Source organism: Bufo gargarizans, chromosome 1 (assembly GCF_014858855.1).
Source record: "Bufo gargarizans isolate SCDJY-AF-19 chromosome 1, ASM1485885v1, whole genome shotgun sequence".
NCBI lineage: Eukaryota > Metazoa > Chordata > Amphibia > Anura > Bufonidae > Bufo > Bufo gargarizans.
Window position 1 is genome coordinate 695084547 of NC_058080.1, and position 22144 is coordinate 695106690.

General features: G+C 42.6%; 2 protein-coding genes across 3 annotated transcripts in view; one reads left to right on the plus strand and one right to left on the minus strand.

Moving 5' to 3' along the window:
* PLPP1 (phospholipid phosphatase 1) overlaps positions 1-16776 on the plus strand; it is an 80273-nt gene extending 63497 nt beyond the window's left edge. For both annotated transcript variants that reach the window (XM_044276230.1, XM_044276231.1), the window contains exons 4-6: positions 10188-10245; positions 13385-13561; positions 16238-16776. In XM_044276230.1, the coding sequence (XP_044132165.1) occupies positions 10188-10245; positions 13385-13561; positions 16238-16363 (361 nt within the window). In that variant the 3' untranslated portion in view covers positions 16364-16776. The remainder of the gene's footprint in view (positions 1-10187; positions 10246-13384; positions 13562-16237) is intronic.
* Positions 16777-17137: 361 nt separating this feature from the next.
* Positions 17138-22144, minus strand: part of MTREX (Mtr4 exosome RNA helicase) — a 95402-nt gene continuing 90395 nt past the window's right edge. Inside the window, exons 24-27 of the mRNA XM_044276229.1 lie at positions 22069-22125; positions 21626-21788; positions 19160-19264; positions 17138-17405 (exon numbers count right to left, since the gene is read on the minus strand). Coding sequence (XP_044132164.1) covers positions 17353-17405; positions 19160-19264; positions 21626-21788; positions 22069-22125 — 378 coding nt within the window. The 3' untranslated portion in view covers positions 17138-17352. The remainder of the gene's footprint in view (positions 17406-19159; positions 19265-21625; positions 21789-22068; positions 22126-22144) is intronic.

The window sequence follows — 22144 nt, forward strand, 5'->3', positions numbered from 1 at the left end:
CCTTATAGCTGACGAAGGATCGCCGAAGTTATGAAGAAGCGCCAGCCTCTTTATAACTTTTAACGGATCCTCTGCCACTTCCGAGCTGTCTTACATTTACATAGCCTGAAACAGGCATAGAAAATGGTACATGATACGGGCCTAACGGCCCGTCCCCTTTCCCGCCCTCGCCACACCTACTTTAGACCTGGCGTAAGTGGGGAAAATGTAGGTGTATTTCAGCTTGATAAATGACCCCCCTTCATCCCTACTCCTACTCATTCTGGGCATTGGTGGTAATCCTGGTTCTAACTGATATTACCTCCTGATAAATCTGTAAATGAAAAGACCCGGTCATGTGGGTGCTGGAGTCTTGGTACAAAAAAAATACTGAAAAGTCCATTGGCTTCCTAAATTGGTCTATGTCCTCATTGGGTAAATAGATGTGTTCCTTGCTAGAGACTATGTGCAGGGTTGCCAACCGTCCAGAAATTTCTGGACAGTCCATAAAAATAGTTGATTTTTTTTTCCTGTGTCCATGATTTTTCTTTTTGAGGCTGGTGGTAGTTGATTAGATTATTTTGGTGGAAATTATCATCATTTTACAGCTTACAGTAAATGCTAGTGATGGGATCTTATCAGTATATTGAGCTATAGACATGGATTACTTATAATTGTTATCATTCATTATGGTTTTCCATTTGGTCCATAAAAAATATTAGATTTTGCGATAAGTTGTCCAGAAAAAAGAAAATAAATCTGGTTGGCAACCCTGACTATGACCCTTAAATGCAATTGACTCACACACGGATCACTTTTTATTACTGCTCCCACATCTTTATTTTGGCAGGACAATTGCTGATGAATGTGCTATAAATTTTTAAGGTCCTGAGAATTTCCTCAATCACTACACAGATCAAGACTCTTCTGCACTCTGTGTCCATTGCATCAGCCTATTCGTGGAAGCTGAGTTTTGCTTGCATTTGTTTGATCGCTGAGTTTTGCTTGCACTTGTTTGATCATAGTCACTGTGACATTCATCGGTGAAGCCGGTATACAGAACTGTCTAGTTTTCCAGTTAATATTTTACCTTGCTGTGCTCTAGTCCAGGGATCAGCAACCTTCGGCACTCCAGCTGCTGTGAAACTACAACACCCAGCATGCACACTTTCTTGACTATTCTAACTTCGATAGAAGTGAAAGGAGGATTCTGGGAGTTGTAGTTTCAGAAAATCTGAAGCGCCGGAGGTTGCTGATGCCTGGCTCTAGTCCATTATGTGCTGTCTGGATTATCAGATGCCAACGAAGGCCAGGTTCACATCAACATCTAGATTTCCGTTCTTCTGATCCGTCAGAAGACCGAAAAATAAGCAAAAAAAACGGATCCTGTATTTTAAGCATCCGTTATGCTCATGCTGAGCTCACTGGGCATAACGGATGCTTAAAATACAGGATCCGTTATTTTTTTTTGACGGATCAGAAGAACGGAGAAATGAAAGTTGATGTGAACCCCGCCTTAAAGGAACTTTACTGAACTTCTGAATAGTTGTTTTTTGAAAAAAGAATGATTTTTAGAACATGAGCTAAACGTTAGAGGTGCTACGTTTCACAGTTGGGCTCCAAAAAGAAAAATCTGTCCAAAAACCAGGTCATGCCCTAGGCTAAAACAGAGGTACATCTGCTCATATAAGTAGTCGTACACCCAGAAGCTTGTGAATACTTTTTTTTTCTCTTGATGCCGTTGCACTTTAGATTTTTATTCCAGTCTTGGCACATGAAATTCTGGAACGGACTGCTGGCAGTACCATGACTGACGGCGCTATGAGTAATCGTGATCTTTCTTTGATGGAACGTGTTTGTTTATGGCATTTCGACATCCCTAGTGAATACAACTGGAATGATTTTTTATTTTTTTTGCATTTTTTTTTGAGTTTGTCTTTGAATTTATTGCTAAAAGGATGAGAGGTTACTCAGCCCTGTCTATAGAACATCAGTCGCCAGATAAATATGAATGTTTTTGAATCTAAAAAGAAGTAATTTTTCCCTTCTGATACTTTCCATATGTTTGGCTTATGTTTCTGTATCAGAAGTTCTTTTCCTAAAGTGAAGGCTTCAGCCCAGTCCTTGAGAAAAACAAGGCAGTTATTTTTATTAAGGGCATGTCTTGGCTTACAATGCTGTCCTATCAGTGGGACAACCGAGAAAGTGCTTTGTGTAGCCCGAAGCCCTATGTCTATATTCTGCCAACATGTTTTTAATAGTAATCTTAATTTTCAGTGCAGGCCAGCCGGTGTACTGAAGGTATATAGTCATGCAGACTGGTGTCGTTGTCTGCAACGGATAAAAAATAATTTTAAAAGCATCTCTTCCTAATCATCCGTAAAACACTGATGCAACACGGATGGCATCCGTGGTTTTCACGGACCCATAGACTATAATGGATGTGATGGATCCATGAACGCGGACAAAATAGAGAATGCATCCGTGCTGAAAACTCGCACCGTGCTAAAACACTGATGTCTGAATACACACATTAAAATGAATGGGGACGTGTGCTGTCCGTGGAGAACGCGTCCGTGGAACACTGATGTGTGAATGAGGCTTTATTCAGAATTTTTATTTGGAAAGGATTCTGGTTTATTAACACTTAAGCTACTTTAACACTTGCGTTGTTGTTTTTCCGGCATTGGATCTCAATACCGGGAAAAAAACGTTTCCTTTTTTAGTCCTCATGCATTCTGAATGGAAAGAGATCCGTTCAGTATGTCTTCCGTTCCGGCAGCGTTCTGTTTTGTGACCGGACACAAAATCGATCCGGCACTGAAAACAATGTAAGTCAATGGTGACTTACAAGAGCCTAAAAAACCGGATCCGTCACCCATTTACTTTCAATGTATTCAGTGACTGACCCGTTTTGATTTCACACAACCGCATCCTAACGGAACGGATGAATCCTGATGTGCAAAATCAAAACGGATCCGTTTAATTCCAGTATTGAGATCCTCTGCCGGTTCTCAATAAAGGAATTAACAACGCAAGTGTGAAAGTAGCCTTACACTTTTATATTCTCAGTTCATCGTTCTTGGCAGTGTGATCACTTAAACAGTCAATTGGTAAATGATTATTGATTTGCACTCGATTCCTATCGCCCATGGCTAATATTTTGCAGAAACTGTAATAAATGTATTTACCACCTGATGAACTTTGAGCTTCGGGTGGAATAACATACAGGAGATGTCCGCCCATGGTGTTATTAGAAGAATTGTCAGTGTAGTAAAGGCACGGGCAGATGATCGGGGCACTTATCAGGAATTACCGTAACATTTATAACAGACACCTTTACATGGACCCCTATCATGAATGGGCATTCGCACAAATGTTCCTTCCTGATGTTTTCATAGCCCCGGTTAGACATCTCTGGGTTAATAGGGTCCTCTGTTCAGGATTCTCATCTCTAGACTACAAAGAACATCTCTCTCTTTACCTTATTACACAAACAAACTATCAATATGAATGGGCACTGTGTAATACTTAAAGGGGCTGTACCAAGCTATTATGTCTCACTTCAGTAAATGGCATTTTGCAAGTTAATACAAGGCACTTACTAATGTATTGTGAGTGTCCATATTGCCTCCTTTGCTGTTTGGATTCATTTTTCCATCGCATTATACACTGCTCGTATCCAGGGGTTATGACCACCCTGCAGTCTAGCAGTGGTGGTCGTGCTTGCACACTTTAGAAAAAAAAGCATCTGCCTCTCTGGTGGCGCGGGATCTATACTGCAGCGGCGGCCATAATCCCTGGAAATCAGCAGTGTATAATCTGATGGAAAAATGAATCTATCCAGCAGAGGATGCAGTATGGACAAAGAGAGTATATTAGTAAGTGCCTTCTACATGATCAATGCCATTTGCTGATCTGAGAAATACGTAAAGTGTACGTAAGATTTGTTTAATCTCGTACACTTTGCCGTTACTGTACTATGTTGTAGTTTTTCCACACAGAAATCAACACGGAAAAAAAAGTATTCTGCAATGTGTGCAGGTGGCCCTAGAGAGTGCTCCAGATTAAAAATCAGTACAGATTTAAAATGCGCTACTAAAGTTCCCATCCACTGACATGGGAAATATTTTCACTGGGTTAAATTTAAACTAAAACTGCCCCACAGATTAATGTGATCTTAATTGTACTTCTTTAAAGGGGTTCAGCGCTGAACCCGGACATATCCCCATCTTCACCCCTCCGACCCTCCTGATATGAGCATTGGAGCTTTTTTTGTTTACAATGGCACACTGCTAGGCCGGGGCTTCCGCCCAGTAATCTTCCCAGTGATGTCACCGGGTCTGATGGACGCTGGCCTAGACGTTTTACAGGTTAGGGCAGTGCTAAAGCCCCCCCCATTAGTGCCGGTGACATCACTGGGTTCACTGCTGGACTGAAGCCTCCGCCTAGCAGTCCCTATGGAGAGCCCGGATTCAGCGCAGGGCAAAGAAGCGCATTGGAGCATGAAATGCTTCGATGCTCATATCGGGGGGCCGGAGAGGTGAAGATGGGGATATGTCCGGGTTCAGCGGTGAACCCGAATAACCCCTTTTAAGCGTTGCAATGTCAGTCTCACAAAATCTTATGATATGGATTCTAATATCCTCTGGGTTTTTTTTCCTGTTAATCTCTAGTTACACAATACTTTGCTGGAGGGGTTTATGAGCGATCACCTGTGTGTAATTGCTGAGCATCACGTCAGCTTTTGGCTTTGAGATTGCTCCCCCCCCCCGCCCATACATTTATACAGAAGCCACTTCTTGTATGTTCTAGTTAAACATATAATTTAATAGCTGATCATCAGGGAACATTTTAGGGGACTGTTTCAAGGATCTTCAAAATGTAATCATAAAAGAAGTTGCGAGGAACCATTGAACCTTGATATTTATCAAGACGGACATTTTCTTTGCCAATGTTGATTTCCCCCGCACAGCCAGGGGACGTGCCTAATTTATGATGAGGCAGAGGCCTTATCACAGATTTGGCATGTCCTCCTGTGAGCCGGGCCTCAGACTGACATCTACGGCAGCATGAATGAATATAGATGCGGAGGGCCTGCTTGCCCCGCTTTTTCGGAAAGTGGCAAGGGGCGACGTAGAAAAACCACTTGGAACAAAATGCCGTTGTAGTGGTGTTTAAAAAGTTACAAACTGGGAATTGTGGGATTTCATGTCATTGGAAGTCGCCTGACACCCCCTCCTGATTAGCATTCATGATATCTAGGACTGTGTTCCTAAACTCTGTCCTCAGGACCCACCTGCCGGTCAGGATTCCCTTAGTATTGAACAGGTGATATAATTCGTGTCCATGCATTAGGACTTACCACAGGTATTCATTCTGTGGGATCTTCTCAAATTGTGGCCAGAAGGTGGGGACTGGAGTTAAAGAACACTGATCTAGGGGATTCTTCAGGATGTTATACAGATGATTGAAGAAAGTATCTGGTAAATGCTTCTCTGACTCTTGAAAGAATACTTTAGTATGCACAGCGGCCTCCTAATAAACTCTCTGATTCTGGGAACAGGCCTGATTGAGGGGTTATGCTAAGTTTTAAACTTGGCCCCCATCAACAGGATCGAGGATGATTGATTCTCATGATCACTGAGGTCCCAGCAGTTGCACCCCCACTGATCCAGATAGAGTCCTGAGCCTATATCTATGAATTGCGTATGCTGCTGGCTTCATGCATTTCTATATGCGTACAGTGCTTGGCAATATCCAGTGGTCCCATACAGATGCACTTTATGGACCACCACTATGCGGAGAAACACAGGATGCCCGTTACCGTAATCAGTAGGGTTCTAGACCACTACTGATCGAGACCGTCATGCCCAATCTTGTGGATAGGATTGTGGCACAAACCCTTTAATGCAGAATCTGAAGAACACTAATCTCTCCATTGAATATGTATTTTGTGTCCTATTCTTTTAGTTTCGTCTTGTAGTCTTACATGTCGGCAGTGGTTTTGGTATCGAGTTGCCTTTCTATCTTGTGGTTCCTTGAAGTGTCACCAGACATTCTCTGTACGAAAAAGAACATAATACGTATGTGGAGAACTAGACTTCCTTTGTCTTAGTCCAATACATTTTGATATTTGGTTTCCTTACTTTTTTTCCGGATAATAGTCTTGTGTCAAAATGTTCTGTTCTCCACTGCAACGCATAAAGGAATTTTCTTTTAGAAGAGCTTCCAAGACTGGAGACAATATGGGGTATCTTGGCAGAAGAAATGCTGACTGTTTTATTGCTTCAGTTTAGCAGAGACGAGTCATTAATGTGACGCCTTCTGGTGGACTTAGTGCTTACAGCATGCCTGTTAACACTATGGGGGAGATTTATCAAAACTTGTGTAAAGTAGAACTGGTTCAGTTGCTCATAGCAACCAATCAGATTCCACCTTTCATTTTTCAGAGCTCCTTTGGAAAATGAGAGGTGGAATCTGATTGGTTGCTATGGGCAACTAAGCCAGTTTTGATAAAGCCTCCATGGTTCCAATTTATAAAAGTCTGACGGAATTTGATGGGGCATGGCACACTTTTCTATGTTACGACTCTATTCCCACCTCCCCTTTAAGAACTGCTTTTGGAGAGGAACACTACTATGATGTCAGTAGTAGTAGATTGTACTGACGGACAGATAATCTGGTCTGCACTTGAGGCCTTAAAAAGGTTGTCCAAGTTTAAAAACCAAATAAATAAATGGCAAAAGGAGAGGAAGATGTTAAACCCCCCTTCTGTTCCAATCCTCCCTGTGGGGCTTTGTTTACATCAATGTCCCTCAACTCGGGGCCTCAGGACTCGCCTGCCGGTCGAGTTTTCAGTATTTCATTAGTATTGAGCAGGTGATATAATTAGTGTCAATGCATCAGGACTTACCACAGGTATTCATTCTGTGGGATCTTCTCAAATCATCTGGCAGGTGGACCCTGAGGACCACAGAAATGACATGCATGTTACCACTGCAGCCAAACATTGGCCACTGTGGTCTCTTGCTGTATACCGCTGAGGTTGGCGATTGCCTGCAGTGGTCCCTTGCTGTATCGAGGAGTGTCATTGCTGCAGGATGGAGGAGGATCAAAGCAGTGCTGCTTGATCAGTTAGGCCAAGTTCACACTTCAGTTATTTGATCAGTTTTTGTGTGGCTCTAAACAGAACAGGTGCAAATCTTTCCATTATGCCTCATCTCTGAGTAGGCTTCACTACTGGCTTTGGTTCAAAATAACTGATGGAAATAACTGACCAATTAACTGAAGTGTGAACTCCGCCTTACGGCTCATGCACACGGCCGTTCTGTGCACTGCAATTTGTGGTCCCCAATGCACGCGTAACATCGGTGCGGATTCCACATACTGTCCCAGACCCATTGAATGGGTGCGTGGTCCGTGATCCGTCGGCACCGCAAAAAAAAAGTGTTTTTGGGCGGTTTGGAGGCACTCAGAGAATCCCCACAGAAGAACTCCGTAGTGCTTCCATGCCTCCATTCTGCACTGACCTTCCGGATTGAGGATCCATTCAAGTGAATGCGGGGTGCACACGGCCGGTGCCTACATATTGCGGACCGCAATATGGGCACAGCCGACCAACGGCCATGTGCATGAGCCCTTATGGCATATGCAGATGGCTTTTCCCTGGCCGGGTCTGCAATATATGGGCTCTGGCCGTTTGTGCACTACATTACAGATGCAGACCCATTCACTTTTGCCTCTGCACCGCGAAAAAATAGAATTTGTTCTATTTTTTTGGGTGCTGCAGACCTATTCAACTTGAATGGGTCCGTGATCCGTCTCTGGAAACCGCACGGATGTTGCCCTTACATTGCGGTCCCCAATGCACACAACAGCCGTCTGCATGAGCCCTTAGTCGAAAACTAGGGAGTTTTTTTGTTTTTCCGGAGGTGGAAGGAATGTAGTTGTGTTGGTAATTGGCTGAAGCTGTAAATTCTGCATTCAGTGAGTGATCGGCGGAGAGATAAGTCAGATCAGCAGCTTTTCCTTTCTTCTGTTGAACATGATCTGACCTGCTGGATACTTGTGGAAATAATTCATGAAGGGCTGATGAAAGCCTAGGACGTTTTATTATTATCCAGCATCCCCAAGAAGTCCTCTTGCTTGTTGCCATCGGTATTGTATATCTCTGCAGGGAGACCTTAACCTTGATCATTATTGACCAGGAGAAAATATGACATCCAAAACCTTGGACACCCCTTGCAGGGGGTCATATTGTACAAACCTTAAGGCAGCTCAATCTCTCCTTCTTTACGGACAAGGGGATTATGTGGGGAAATTAACTTGTACCTGCTTCTATGTTGTTAAATAGTTCCTAGCCAACCTGAGCACAGGCTGCTAAGGCCTCATTCCGACGGCCATGTTTTAGCATCCGCCAGTTACAATTTACCACTGTTGCAAAATTTGACGTGTCCTCATGAACATTTTTTTTTTCCCATCTTTGAATTACATTGAAGATCTATCATCTCTCCATCTGTTTCAGTAAATATTAGTATTCAAAAAATTATAGTTCTGGGACATCTTCTTTGTGGTGCTCCTCTGTTATTCCTAATGAAAATGTGGGAATTAATTTACAAATCTGACCATTTGCCTTGTCAATGGGTGACATTCCTATCAAGTCTGACACGATCACACTAGACAGACACCTGCTGAATGGCAACAACCCGGTGTCAATAACTAGTACAGAGGAACAGAATTGTTAGTTTAAGGAAATACTTATGTCGAGTGCTGACAGGTCCTCCGCAGTCACATATAATGTTTATAGCGCTCGTCATGGTAATATTATAATGACTTTAGCTTTGGCAGCTAGTTGACATTATTTTCTCCATGCTCTGTAATGGGAAAGAGTTTTTTTATTTTATTTCTGGGGGGTGGGGGGCTGACGACATTTTGTATCTTACTTTTTTGTCCTTAATTGGTAACTTTTATGTGCGAGCGTTCAATGTATTTTTACACAACAACTGGTGCCAGTAGGTGAGGTGAGATAATGCCAGGAGGGTAGCAGTCAGCACATTGGCATGGCCTCGGAGCTTGACAGCAGCTGCTATGACATGTCGTGCTAGAAGAAATAATAGAGCTGTGCGTTGGATTCTCACAGGCAGAAACCATACTGACCTTTTGAGAAAACATATGGGCATAAAGGTGGACAAGGGTGCAGTAAAGGCCATATTGACGTTGTATGTTTTGATACAGATGCAGCAGAGCTGAGTATTCAGTTAAACACAACGGTAATACGTTTTGGTTTTACATAGAACTGCAGGTAAATTATTGATTTTAAATGACAATTTCAGCTGTACTACATCCCTAGAGTTATTTAATAGCGTTCACATCAGCTGATGGACGTCCTGACTTTAACAACTTGAGTTGATGCTTTTACCCTGATGAACTTTCCTGGCATATAGCGAATATTTTGACCCTTGTACTGAGAGAGTTACAATCAAAACTTCTATATTGAAGAATCTCTACACGGAGGGCTACATTGCTCACACTGCTCCTGCTGAAACCGTCACTAACAGGTACTGCCGAATCTGACTCCATCAGCCACGTGGGACGCCACCGTGTGCTATAGTCAGACGGCAATTGCAAGTGTGTTTTTCGTTTTGCCATACAGGGGATATTGACCGAATATTGTTATAATCGATAAAATAATCGAAAGCAAATATCGAATTTCAGTCCGGACATTTATTCGATTAAAATTTATTCTTACACTGTCGATCATCTCAACATTGAATTGCCATCGATTTTACATTCAATCAGGACACACTTTCTTACCCAAGTTGCACAAAGCATCCTGTTTTGCATGCCACTGCATATTCAGTTATTTATGCTCTTAATCTGAATAATCTTAACATTGAATTTTTTATTGTTCATTTTTATTGTGTATTTTTGTTATAGTGTGATATTTTTATATTTTTTTGGGATCTATATATTGGTGTAATAAATATAATATTTTTGAATAGTCCTCGTGTGGTCCATTGGGAGAGTGCTCAGCCTCTCTATCTACAATTGGTTAAAATGCCTTTCATCCATTCTCAGTAGAGCTGGTTTCTAGGAAAGCTGGATGACCATCAGCCTTACCATCTCAGGTCTTACCCTCCAGCTTTTCCATTCTTCAAACATTAGTGATTTGTATTATAATGAATCAATATCCTTTGTCTTTTTAGGTTGTCCTTCTATTCGGGCCATTCCTCTTTCTCCATGTACTGCATGCTCTTTCTGGCAGTAAGTATTTTTTGAGGTTACTTATCACACTTCTGCTTTATGTACATCTGTGGTGAAATGGGGCTGTACGAGCCTGTGATGGGTGCCCTGCTGCTGGAATACGATTGTAGGGCTGCACCACTAAAATAGAGCACGGGCCCGACTCGTTGAGGCACACGTAAGCCCACCCTTAGGCCCCTTGCAGATGAGCGTGCCGGATTCAGTCCGGATGTGTTGCAGGCGTGTTCGCATGCAATTTGTCTGTGATTGCATTGTTCCGTTTTTCCCACATAAGTGCAAAGCGTTTAAAAAAAACGAATGTTGGTACCCAGACCCGAACTTCTTCACTGAAGTTCGGGTTTGGTGTTCTGTAGATTTTATTATTTTCCATTATAACATGGTTATAATGGAAAATAGCATTCTTAATACAGAATGCTACATTAAATGTCCATTGAGGGTTAAAAAAAATAAAATAAAATGACTCACCTCATCCACTTGATCGCGTAGCCGTTATAGTCTTCTTTCAGGACCTTTAAAGTGCCGGATCATGACCTGTGTAAGGCCATGGGCAAAACATTCCCTGCAATGCCCTAATATCAGAACTACGGTATGTAGTCCCCTGACTACTAGGATATGAGTTGTTGTTTTGGTGCATTAACTGTTTGTATGTCAGTCGATAAAAAAAAAAAAAAAATTGTCAAGAAAAAGGAGCACACCATTATGTGCGATTTGTTAAATAGATGTCGATACTCTGTGAGAATACCTGTTCCTGATGACGTGCAAGGTTACTCTTGCACAGAAACGCGTTGAGTGGGAGTTTAGACCTAGAAACAGTCTAGGGGACGAGCATACCAGGAATAGTGTCGATGAGAGGACAGTAGGTCATTCCTTTAGACCAGTGTTTCCCAACCAGTGTGCCTCCAGCTGTTACAAAACTACAACTCCCAGCATGCCCGCACAGCCAAAGGCTGTCCAGGCATGCTGGGAGTTGTAGTTTTGCAACAGCTGGAGGCACACTGGTTGGGAAACACTGCTTTAGACCAGGTATGCTCAACCGGCGGCCCTCCAGCTGTTGCAAACTACAACTCCCAGCATGCCTGAACAGCCTACAGCTATCAGCCTACAACATGGCATTGTGGGAGTTGTAGTTTTACAACAGCTGGAGGGCCGGAGGTTAAGCATGCCTGCTTTAGACCATGCAAACTAAGGTCCTGGTCAAGACCAGCTGGTCCCTCTAGCGGTTTCTTAAATAGGCAGTTAAGTGTAGCAATACTACTTACTGATTCCATACTGGGATGGTGATTGGAATGTATGTGCTACAGCAACATTGTGTTAAGATATGGTAGTCACAATGTTGATTGTTATGGGTACATGGCTGCTATTGTGTAACCCATCTTCTATAGGGTATATGAGGGATACTCGAGCTATACACAATCTAGTGAGCTTGAGAAAAGGAAGCACAAACGCTTAACTTATTATACCTCTCCGCATTGTCTGGGGTTATACCCTGCCTGAAAAATTATAAGTTATAAATGAGAGGTCGTGACTCCAATTTTAATTGCAACATATATTAAAGATTTATTATTTTTCTTTTTAACGTCCTAGTCAGGCAAGTTTTCTAATTTGCAACAGTCTGTAAGGCTTCAGTCGCCGTCCTCAGACACTATCCATGTGTTGGGACTGGAATGGGTAGGCAACAGGTCAGCGATTAAAAAAATTAGGGACTGTGGAAGCTATCCTTGAAGGCAGCACCAATACAGGTGTGTAGGTATTTAATATACTGTGTGCTTTTTTTTTTTTTTTGTTGTACATATGATGCATTTCAGGACCCTACCGGTCCTTTCAAAAGATTTATCAACATATCTGATGAAGGGACCAGTACAGTCCTGAAATTCATCATATGTAGGGTCGCGCGAATTCCATATTTTTAAGTTCGTGTTGTGGTATTTACTGAATTGTGTTATGGATTCTGTCATAATAGAAGTCTATGACCTGCATAACGGAAACTGTACAAATCCGTTATGCAGGCTATAGACTTCTATTATGACGTCTATGGAGTTGTGTTATGGTCCGTGGTAACGGAATCCTTAACGCAATTCAGTAAATACCACAACACGAACTTCAAAATATGAAATTCACTCATCCCTAATCATATGTACTACAATCATGCATATATTTGATACCTACACAATCTATCCTTGAAGAGTAGCGGTATGTATTAAATATGTACTATCCCGATTTTGAGCTTTTTCGCCCTCACGTCACATGTCAGGTAGAGGTACAGCGAGAACGGCTCTACGGCCCAAGGACTCCCCCTGTGTGAATTTGGGGTTCTCTGCTATCGCAGATGAACTGGACGTGGTGGATATACAACAATCACAAATATCCTGCGTTTGGCTATTTGTTCCGAGATTATGCAGACAGTGCCTATTAAATGCTAAGCCTTTATTCAGCAGCGTCTGCAGGATGCGACCACACACCACAGGATTCCTGTATCGTTTTACTAAAGATAGGTTTTGTCATGGCAGGATTGAAATTCAAGAAAATTCTGCATTATTGTATATTATCCTGAGCCCTGGCACAGGTTACTCAAAGAAAAAAAATCTGCTGCGTGATTTCTTTAAGCTGTTCTAGTTAAGTTTTTGATTAGAAGATTTATTGATGAAATCTACAATAATACACTCATATGATCTATACAAGTGTATTACTGTAGAGCAGCGGCGGCAACTAATGACGCTGTGTGCTCCTGCAGGATGGGTTTTCACGGACCGTGGTCCGTTAAAAGCCACATATGTGTGAATGTGGCCTAAGAAAGTAGCATAAAGGTCTGGCGCTGGCTGCTGATTAACCACTGTTCTAATAAGGGGACGGCCACACGGCCAGGTTTCCTTATGCAGTTTTGGAAGCCAATCTCAGGACTGGATCGTGTGGCTGTACCCTAAGGGTACCATGACATACCCACATGATACATACAGTAGCCCCTCTAGTTCCTGACTTGTGGCTCACTAAGTGTCCCCAGTCTATGCAGATAGCATTCTCATTATTATGCTGGTCTTAATATGACAGGACATATGTAAGCCATGATATTCCAGTAACTGTTTCCTCTTTGCTCTATTATAAACCACATTCAGCTAAAGTGTTTCTTTTTGTCCCCCCCCAGCTGTATCTTCAGTCCCGGATGAGAGGCTATTGGGCCAGACTGTTGCGGCCGACGGTTCAGTTCGCTCTCATCGCTGTGTCCATCTATGTTGGTCTGTCCAGGGTCTCTGACTATAAGCATCACTGGAGCGATGTGCTAATTGGACTGATCCAAGGAGCCATTGTTGCTGTACTTATTGTAAGTAAACCGTCCAGATCCTGCTGGAGACTCTTGTGTTTGCTCCATAATTCATTTCCTTGATGTATTTATTAATTTGGTAATGTATATAGAATCTATACTGTCATTTATTTTGTGCATAGTTACCATACTTTGGGTTTGGTTTTACTTGTGTGCCAAAAAAAACCTCAGAACCATTGGGCACCCCGTTGTGTATCTGGTCCATCATTAGTTACTATTTTTAGAAGGGTTTATGTAATCAGATATGGTATAATGACCCTTTGTAACTCCGAGCATAAAAAGCAAATTCTTCTTTCAGCAATTCAGATGTCTTCTTTCTGATTAAATTCAAGGACAGACCAAAGGCCCCTGTCAATTATTATTATTTTTTTATCCTATGAAAACTGTCACAAGTGCACTTACAGAAACGTGAATGGAGAGAGCTGCACATGGCCAGCGGCTTGGGACAGAGACCTGTTCAAGATAGCAGGAGGTCCGAGAGGTGGGAATCGCACCTTTGCAGGATGTGCTATGAATGCTGATTAAAGGGTTATTACCCTCTGACCAAAGACTGGATCTTACCCTCCAGAACCAGATTCCAACCTAATATCGATACAATGGACAAAAAGAGGACAAAGCAAAGTTGTTACAACCAGAATCTGAAACGGGCCCCTGGCTGCGATGACCATTCTTTATTAGCAGTTGCCAATACGGACATCTTTACCCACCCACAGTATTTATATTGAAAGGACTTGTCCAGATTTGAGGAATATGTCCCTCCTTTCTGATCCCATCAAAATAAATGGAGAAAAAAAAAAACACTGCAAAAAATCCAAGGATCTATTTATGTCCCAGGCACTTAAAGGATCGGTTCTAGACTTTTTCTTCCCACTGTGTGGGAGCATAATTCTGTTATGAACTCTTTTCCCTGCACTGTACTGGCATTATAATGACTTATAATGCTGTGTGTTTCTGCCCAGCCTACTGAAATACAGACAGCATAATGCGGTGTGATCCTGGGAAGCCATGCTCCCACACAGTGTGTGTTTTCTGCACTGATCACGCGCCTTGGAAAACCCCTTTACAGATAGAGTAATCAGTTTTAGTGTAATTTCAAACAGGTTTTTTTTTTTTTTTTTGATTACTTCTGGATAGGTCATCAGTATCTGGTAGGGGGTCCAACACCCCAGACCCCCATAGATAAGCACAGAGCCATACAGTGTGCTTGGGATCACAGTCCCATTCACTTAAATATAGCTGAGCTGTGCCTAGGCCCTGTGACCAATGAACAGTATGTCACTTGGCCTAGGGAAGGCTGTGGTGCTACTGTGACCCCTACCGATCAGTTAAAAAAAAAAAAAAAACACAGATTAATGGAGCCAACTCTTTGCACCATGGCCGATCAGCCACCTCACTGTTTACCAGGCAGACACAGCTATAAGTACTTTCAGTAGCACCAGTCCAGTCCTAGTGACTACTAAAAGTACAGAGCAATGCCTGTTCAGCTGTTTGGTAAGCAATGAAATGGATGATCAGTGGGGTTGATGAGTCGGACCCCGCCCTATATTCCATATTAAGGGTGCATTCACGCTACTGTAAGCGCTTTGCAATCTTCAAAACACCGGCAGTGTGCATTCCACAATTTGCAGACCGCACATGGTCTGCGCTAAATAGAGAATGTATATTCTGGTCTGCGGTTGCACTCAAAAATAGGACATGGTCTATTTTTTGTGGGGCCGTGGGAACAGAATGTAGACGGCACACAGTGTGCTGTCCGCATTTTTTGCGGCCCCATTGAAGTGAACGGGCCTGCACACATTCCACAAGATTGCATAACAGATGCGGATCCATTTATACAGGCGTGTGAATGCGCCCTTAAGGCCCCTTGCAGACGAGCGCGTCCGGATGCGTTGCAAATGCATTCAGTGAAAAATGCGTGATTTAGTAGGCAAAGTCAATCAGTTTTGCCGCGTTTAGTTTTTATCGTGCGGGTGCAATGCGTTTTGCACGTATGTGATATAAAAAATAAAACGGAATGTATACAAACAACATCTCTTAGCAACCATCTGTGAAAAACGCATCACATCTACACTTGCTTGCGGATGCGATTTTCATGTACTTCTATGGGGCCAGCGTTGCGTGATAAATCGCAGAATATATAACATGTGCATTGTGTGAAAATCGCAGCAAGTGATGCATGAAAACCAACGCACATGTACACAGCCCCATTGAAATGAATGGGTCCGGATTCTGTGTGGGTGCAATGTGTTCGCATCACGAGGAATACTGGCTCGTGTGAAAGGGGCCTTAGAGTCTTATCCTAAACAGCAGCCATCAGTCCTGGATAACTCTGCAGATGATACCTACATTGCCGACAAACTCTGAACTTCTTCAGCAGCCATTTGCTACAGACTGCACAGAAACATCACACACAATGAGGCTCTTTAATGATCCTGGAGCAGCTTCATGTTCTTAGCGATTGCTGGAGCTGAACATGATTCACAAGACAACCTTATTTGTGAGCACAATGGTTCTGTGATCAAAGGGAACGTCCAGATAGAGGGATAATTACAGCAAATTCCTTACGGGTAGCTACGGTGTCTGCGGCTTTAATTACAACCTGCATTAAAAGGTTAATTCAGAGTGTGACCGAACCCCATCCCTGCGCTCCTCACAGTCTCTCTCTTTGCTTCACAGGTTCTGTATGTCTCAGATTTCTTCAAAAACAAGAAAAGTGGGCTCAATCAGAAAGAAGAAGATTCGCACACGACTCTGCACGAGACGTCAACTAACGGGAACCACTACGGCAGTCACCAGCCTTGAAAGCCACTCAACAAAAACATATCCAGCTTTCTTATACACAGTATTAAGAGTGTAATCTCTTAATCCCTTTTAATTAACCTTTAACCCCGTTAGTGCTGGAGGGGCTAATCCTGCATGGCACTCTAGCACTTAAGCCTTTTAAAATTGCACCACTCAAAGCAGCCATTTTGTGACCCCAAATCGATCGGAAAATGCAGCATTGGTGAAGATGCTGCATTCTCACAATCATGAATAGGGATGACAGAAGGGCTGCCTAACTTGTATGTAAGCTACATGTGCAATGGACAGCTGCTGCTATACCTGTTGGATGCCCACTTTGTATATAGTTTATAAAGAACACATTTTTATGTATAATGTTATAGCTTTAAAAAAAAAAAAAATATTAAATAAAGATTGTACAGAATAAAAAAAAACATGACTACTTTCAAAAAGACAGCGCCACACTTGTCTACAGGTCCTGTGAGATATTGCAAATAGGTCCGGTTTACTTCAGTGGCGCTAAACTTCACTACCGGATAACCCATAGTCAGGAGTGAACGGTTTCTGGAAGAAAGCAGCCATGTTTGCTTAATCCTGGACGACCCTTTTTATGCTTTGGTAGGCTCTGTTCACACTAGTTATCGTTCCTTCAAGGCTTTAGTACCAACAAAATACCAGAAACCCCTAAAAGGAAACCTGACAGACCCCATTTAAGCAAATGAGGCCCATCATGGCCGTTATGAAAGTAACATGACACTAGTGTGCACAGACCCTTATACAAATGAAAGAAACGTGTTAATGAAATTGTAAAATTTTTAATTAAAATCGTGTGGAAACGGTATGTACAAACACTTGTATTATATTGCTTCGCTTGAACGTTGCTTGTTCTGAAAACTTCAAAAAAAAAAAGTTTATAGCAAACATCTGGCCTTGGTTGGTTCTGTTGTCCGAGGAGCTCACGCTCCAGCTGCTGACGGCGTCAATACATAAACGCCTTGTGATCCATTCCGCTATAGGTAAAGACTGGCAGCAAACACAATGTCCCTTTTGATCTTTGTAATTCCTGAAAGAGAAGAATAGTAAACATCACTGTATAAACAGCCATATAAATTCTTAAAGGGGCAGACAGTCAGCTGTAAAAGGAACCCACACCCCCAAAAAGAGAAGAAGGTGGAGTCCTGAGAAAAGTCTGGTAATTATATTTTGGAAAAACCTTTTTAGAGTACACGAGATGTGAGGTCTGATGGCTACACCCGCCAATTAAATCTTCAGCCATAATAGAAAGTATCTGACCTGTTTTTAGCTCGTACAACTTTACACTGCAGGACACTGAAAAACATTTAATTGCTGCTCCGCTTTCTGTGAAAATTCATGATCTCTGTCTAGACCAGGGATGCCCAACCTGCGGCCCTCCAGCTGTTGCAAAATTACAACTCCCAGCATGCCCTAATAGCTGTAGGCTGTCCAGGCATGCTGGGAGTTGTAGTTTTGCAACAGCTAGAGGGCCGCAGGTTGGGCATCCCTGGTCTAGACTATCCAGCAAAGCACTGAACAATTCCTGCAATGAAGACAGATTGTTTAGCTAACAAAAGTCTTAGACTGAGAGTCTTAAGTGTCCAGCCTGGCACAGTGCCCCTTTTTATGCCAATATTGACCACAAAGCCCACTACAGCAAACAATTAAAAGTGAGCCTCCATTGTTAACCAACAACACAAAATGATCAACATCTCTTCTTAGAACATTTTAATGAGCTACAGGGGGGGGATTTCCCAGCGGTAGGACCCTCATCAATCTGTGAATAGGGGATAACTTTAGCCAACCAGAATACCCCTTTAATATTACAACATCCAAACATATGTAGAATAAAGAGGGGTTATAACTATACTATGGAGAGAGATTAATCACAGAAACAGAATACCTATTAGGCCTCATGCACAAGAACGTATGTATTTTGTGTTCCACAAAATATGGATACTGTCTGTGTTGTATATTTTTGCAGATCCATGGTCTGCATTTTGTAGCCAAATATGGGACATGTTCTATCCCTATGCGGAACGGACATACGGATACAGCACACGGATCATTCTCAAAGTGACAGAATATGTCTGCTAAATGCGGAACACGAACCCATTTCAATAGGTCTGGGGGGAAAAATGCGTACGGCACACAGAACGCATGCGGATCTGCAATTTGCCTTACTATGAAGCTCTAAATCAGGCACCCTCAAACAACGGCCCTCCAGCTGTTGCAAAACTACAACTCCAAGCATGCCTGAACAGCCTAAGGTATCAGCCTACAGCAGGGCATTGTGGGCGTTGTCGTTTAACAACAGCTGGAGGGCCGCCGTTTGAGGATGCCTGGTCTAAATAGTGACATCCAGTGCAGAGTACAAAGTATAGAATGAAATATACATGGTGGGACATTATGACCATGCAGTTCTATCCACAGGAAGTGATCAAGCGCTCTGCGGAGCCCCGGCTCTGTTATTCTTCTCCATGAGAGAAGGTCAGGATTGCGATGTGTCTCATGCAGAGCCGGGTCACAAGTTCTGCTTTGTTCGCCTTTTCTAATGATATTTATACAATCAACCCATGAATGGAGTGAAAAGGCATGGATTTAAAGCTGTGATATATTGTTTTGGGAATAAATTTTACTTTTTGTTCCACAAAAGGATATTCTATAGATACTGGATGTAGCTGGGCATGAGGTGCTGCCAGGGGAGATGCCAACAAGCCCCTCTTTTGCCCTAGCATACCTGGTCCGAAACAAAAACAATACACCCATGCAATGACAATATTTTACCGTGGGCGCACTTACCTTCTGCAAACTTGTTCTCCAATTCTGTATTTCCGATGGCTTTAGCCGCCTGACACATCTGTCGTAATAATTCTTCTAGACGTCTCATGCAACGAATGATGCTCCCTACAAGACAAGTTCCAGATTTCAGTGTGTTGCGAGAAACTGGGGCAGATCTACAAACCTGGATGTTACGGGTAAACTGCTCCAGTTTTCCTTTGAAGAAACGTGCCGAAACCCTTATAAAAATATTGCTAAAGGACAACTTTCCAAATTCTGTGCATCCATAGGGAATAATGTTAGCCTTCTCATCAGAGTGAGGCCTAATTCACGTTTGCATGTTAGTTTGACATCCACGTTTCATTTGTGAAGTTGCCTGTGAAGGATCCGTGTCTGGTCCATGTGTCCGTTTTTTTGCCCTCCATGTGTCATACCTATTCCATGGACACTAATCAGCTGAAATTTTTATTTTAAAAGCATCCCCAAATTAGCGGTCACTGAAAAAAAACACAGATGCCATCTATAGATACCTATAGACTTCAATGGGCATGTTTGGTCTACATCATGGACCTAAGTACTGCATTTTTCTGTGAATTTTTCAGACCCTCAGTCAGTAAAAAGTACTGATGTGTGAACAAGCATACTGAAGTCAATGGGTACGTGTGCTGTCTACAGAATATACGGAAAGCACACGTCAGTGAAAAACAGAGATGTAAACAAGGACCAACACTGAATGTGAACATAGTGGACGCTTTTCTGTAACTGGGGAAAAAAAACTACATAAAACCCTTGAGGACCCAGTGTGGGGGACGTGTCAAGTGCTCGGATTTTTACAGTGTATTGTAAAAGTCATTACAGCTCAAGTAATTGGCGCTACGAGCTTCAGAAGACATGTCAGAACAAAGCATCCTTCCAGCATAAAGCACGGGGTCAGCTCAAGAAGGGCCATTAACTTCTGACCACGGAAGAGCAGTAAACTGCCCAGAGCCGCGGGGGCCACTAATGTTCCGGAAGAAATTAATTAAATTAAAAGTACTTAGAGGTTTGCGGAAATGCGCAGGTCACAATTATCAGAGGGCTCGGAGTGCACAGCTTTATTAACAGGAATGGAATACTGTCCAACATCATCCACACGGTTAACCCTTGTACTGCCACATACATATGTAATGCATCACAACTCTAAACCATTCCTTCAGTTAAAACATGAGGGCACTAGCTTAGATCTTGGCATCCTATTAAAGCGTGGTAGAAATGGTCTTCATGTAATCACCCATCTTACCAATCAGTGAGTATATGTGCCCTCAAATTGTAATATTTAGGGAAGGGGCGTATGTTTATTTCTTATATTACGTCTTGTGTATGGGAGGGGGGTCTCCTTGGATCTTCCCTGATGTCAGGCAGTGGTTTATGTCCTTGAGAAGAAACGGAAGCTAACATGCCTGACCCTGATCACCCCTGACATCTGTCAACGGCTTTCTCCCCTCATTCACAAGCAGGCATTTGCATGAAGGCATTGGCAGCGATAGTCCTAAACATGAACTTTGATGTGTTCTTGTACAAAATGTTAAGGTCCTTTGATGTGGACCGATGTGTCTGGCTTGATTGCACCAAACGTTCCTGATAATCGCCTGATCGTCAGTGGAGGTGAGGGCTGCGTTTACATGCAGCAATCGCCTACACGTTATGGGGACAAGCAATTGCTATGGCAATCGCTTATCTCCATAGACAATCCTCGTTTCTGGGCAGCGGTTCCGTTTACACAAACCAATCTGATTCACAGAACTGAAGATTTTAAGACGCTATCACCTGATGAACTCGCGCTTGCTTCTTCATCGGGTGATCGCTGGCACCTTCTACAAACCCTCATCCCCGATAATTGGTCTCATTATTGGTCCGTGTAAAAGGACCTTTACACATTGATGCAAAGTTGTACGCAGGAGTCTGTGATTATAACGTGTAAGGTGCCATTTTCACAGAGCGCTAGGTGTTGGATTTCAGAATATATAATAAGATTTATTTTATCAGTTATGTTTTGCGTTTGTCAAAAATTTGAACATTTCACCCAACAGAAAATGTGTTAAATCTGTCACTAGATTTATGAAATAAGATTTGTGTGTCACATTAAAAGCATGCATGTAGGTATGTATATATTCATACCACAGATACAATGTTCCGCTCCCTGCAGCTCACAGTCTATTACTGCTGGTGGAGAGACTAAGGGGCACGATTATTAAGACTGGCGCAGACATTCCCGAGCATGTTTGATTGCTGAGGGTCCACAACTGGGAACACCGTTACACTCACTTGTACAGGACTGCGCATCACTCCCAGAAACAGCCAAGTGTATGACCCTCCAAAGATGAAACATCAATGGTCTATAAACAAACTGCAGGGAATACGGATCTTGTTGCTAAAATTCGACTACATTCAACAAAGTAGTGTTCAGCAGGTCCCACCTTTACTTCTTATACTACTTTATATTCTTACCTTCAAAAACATCTGTCATTTTACAAATCTGAGCAAACGTTGCCCCATTGGCCCACGTGTAGACAACATCCATGAGATTAGGACGGAAAGCACTTAAATATGACTCCTCGTCGACTTCCAGCTTGGCTTCTGCTGAGACTTTTGCGATCCTCCGGGCCGTTTCCTGTCCAGATGGTTACATTCAGCATTATATGTATTACGAAATGTACAAAACTACCCTTTACATGGACACAAAATATGGTCATTGTTCTGAGACGCAGCGCAGACGCCGACACCGCAATGCCAACCAATAACGAAGGAAAGTGGAGTATATAAAAAATATATACAAGTCACTACGTGCTACATTGAGTTTAGATTACAGTGTATTTCGCCTCCGACATCAGGTTCATGCAAAGTCCTATTTTATGAAATTCCACAGTTTTATTCTCAGGTTGATCGATTACCTGCATTTGTCGTAGAGGTCCTGCTAGCTGTTCTGTTAGTTTGGGCATTTCGCTTGACTAAAACAAGGAGAGAAGA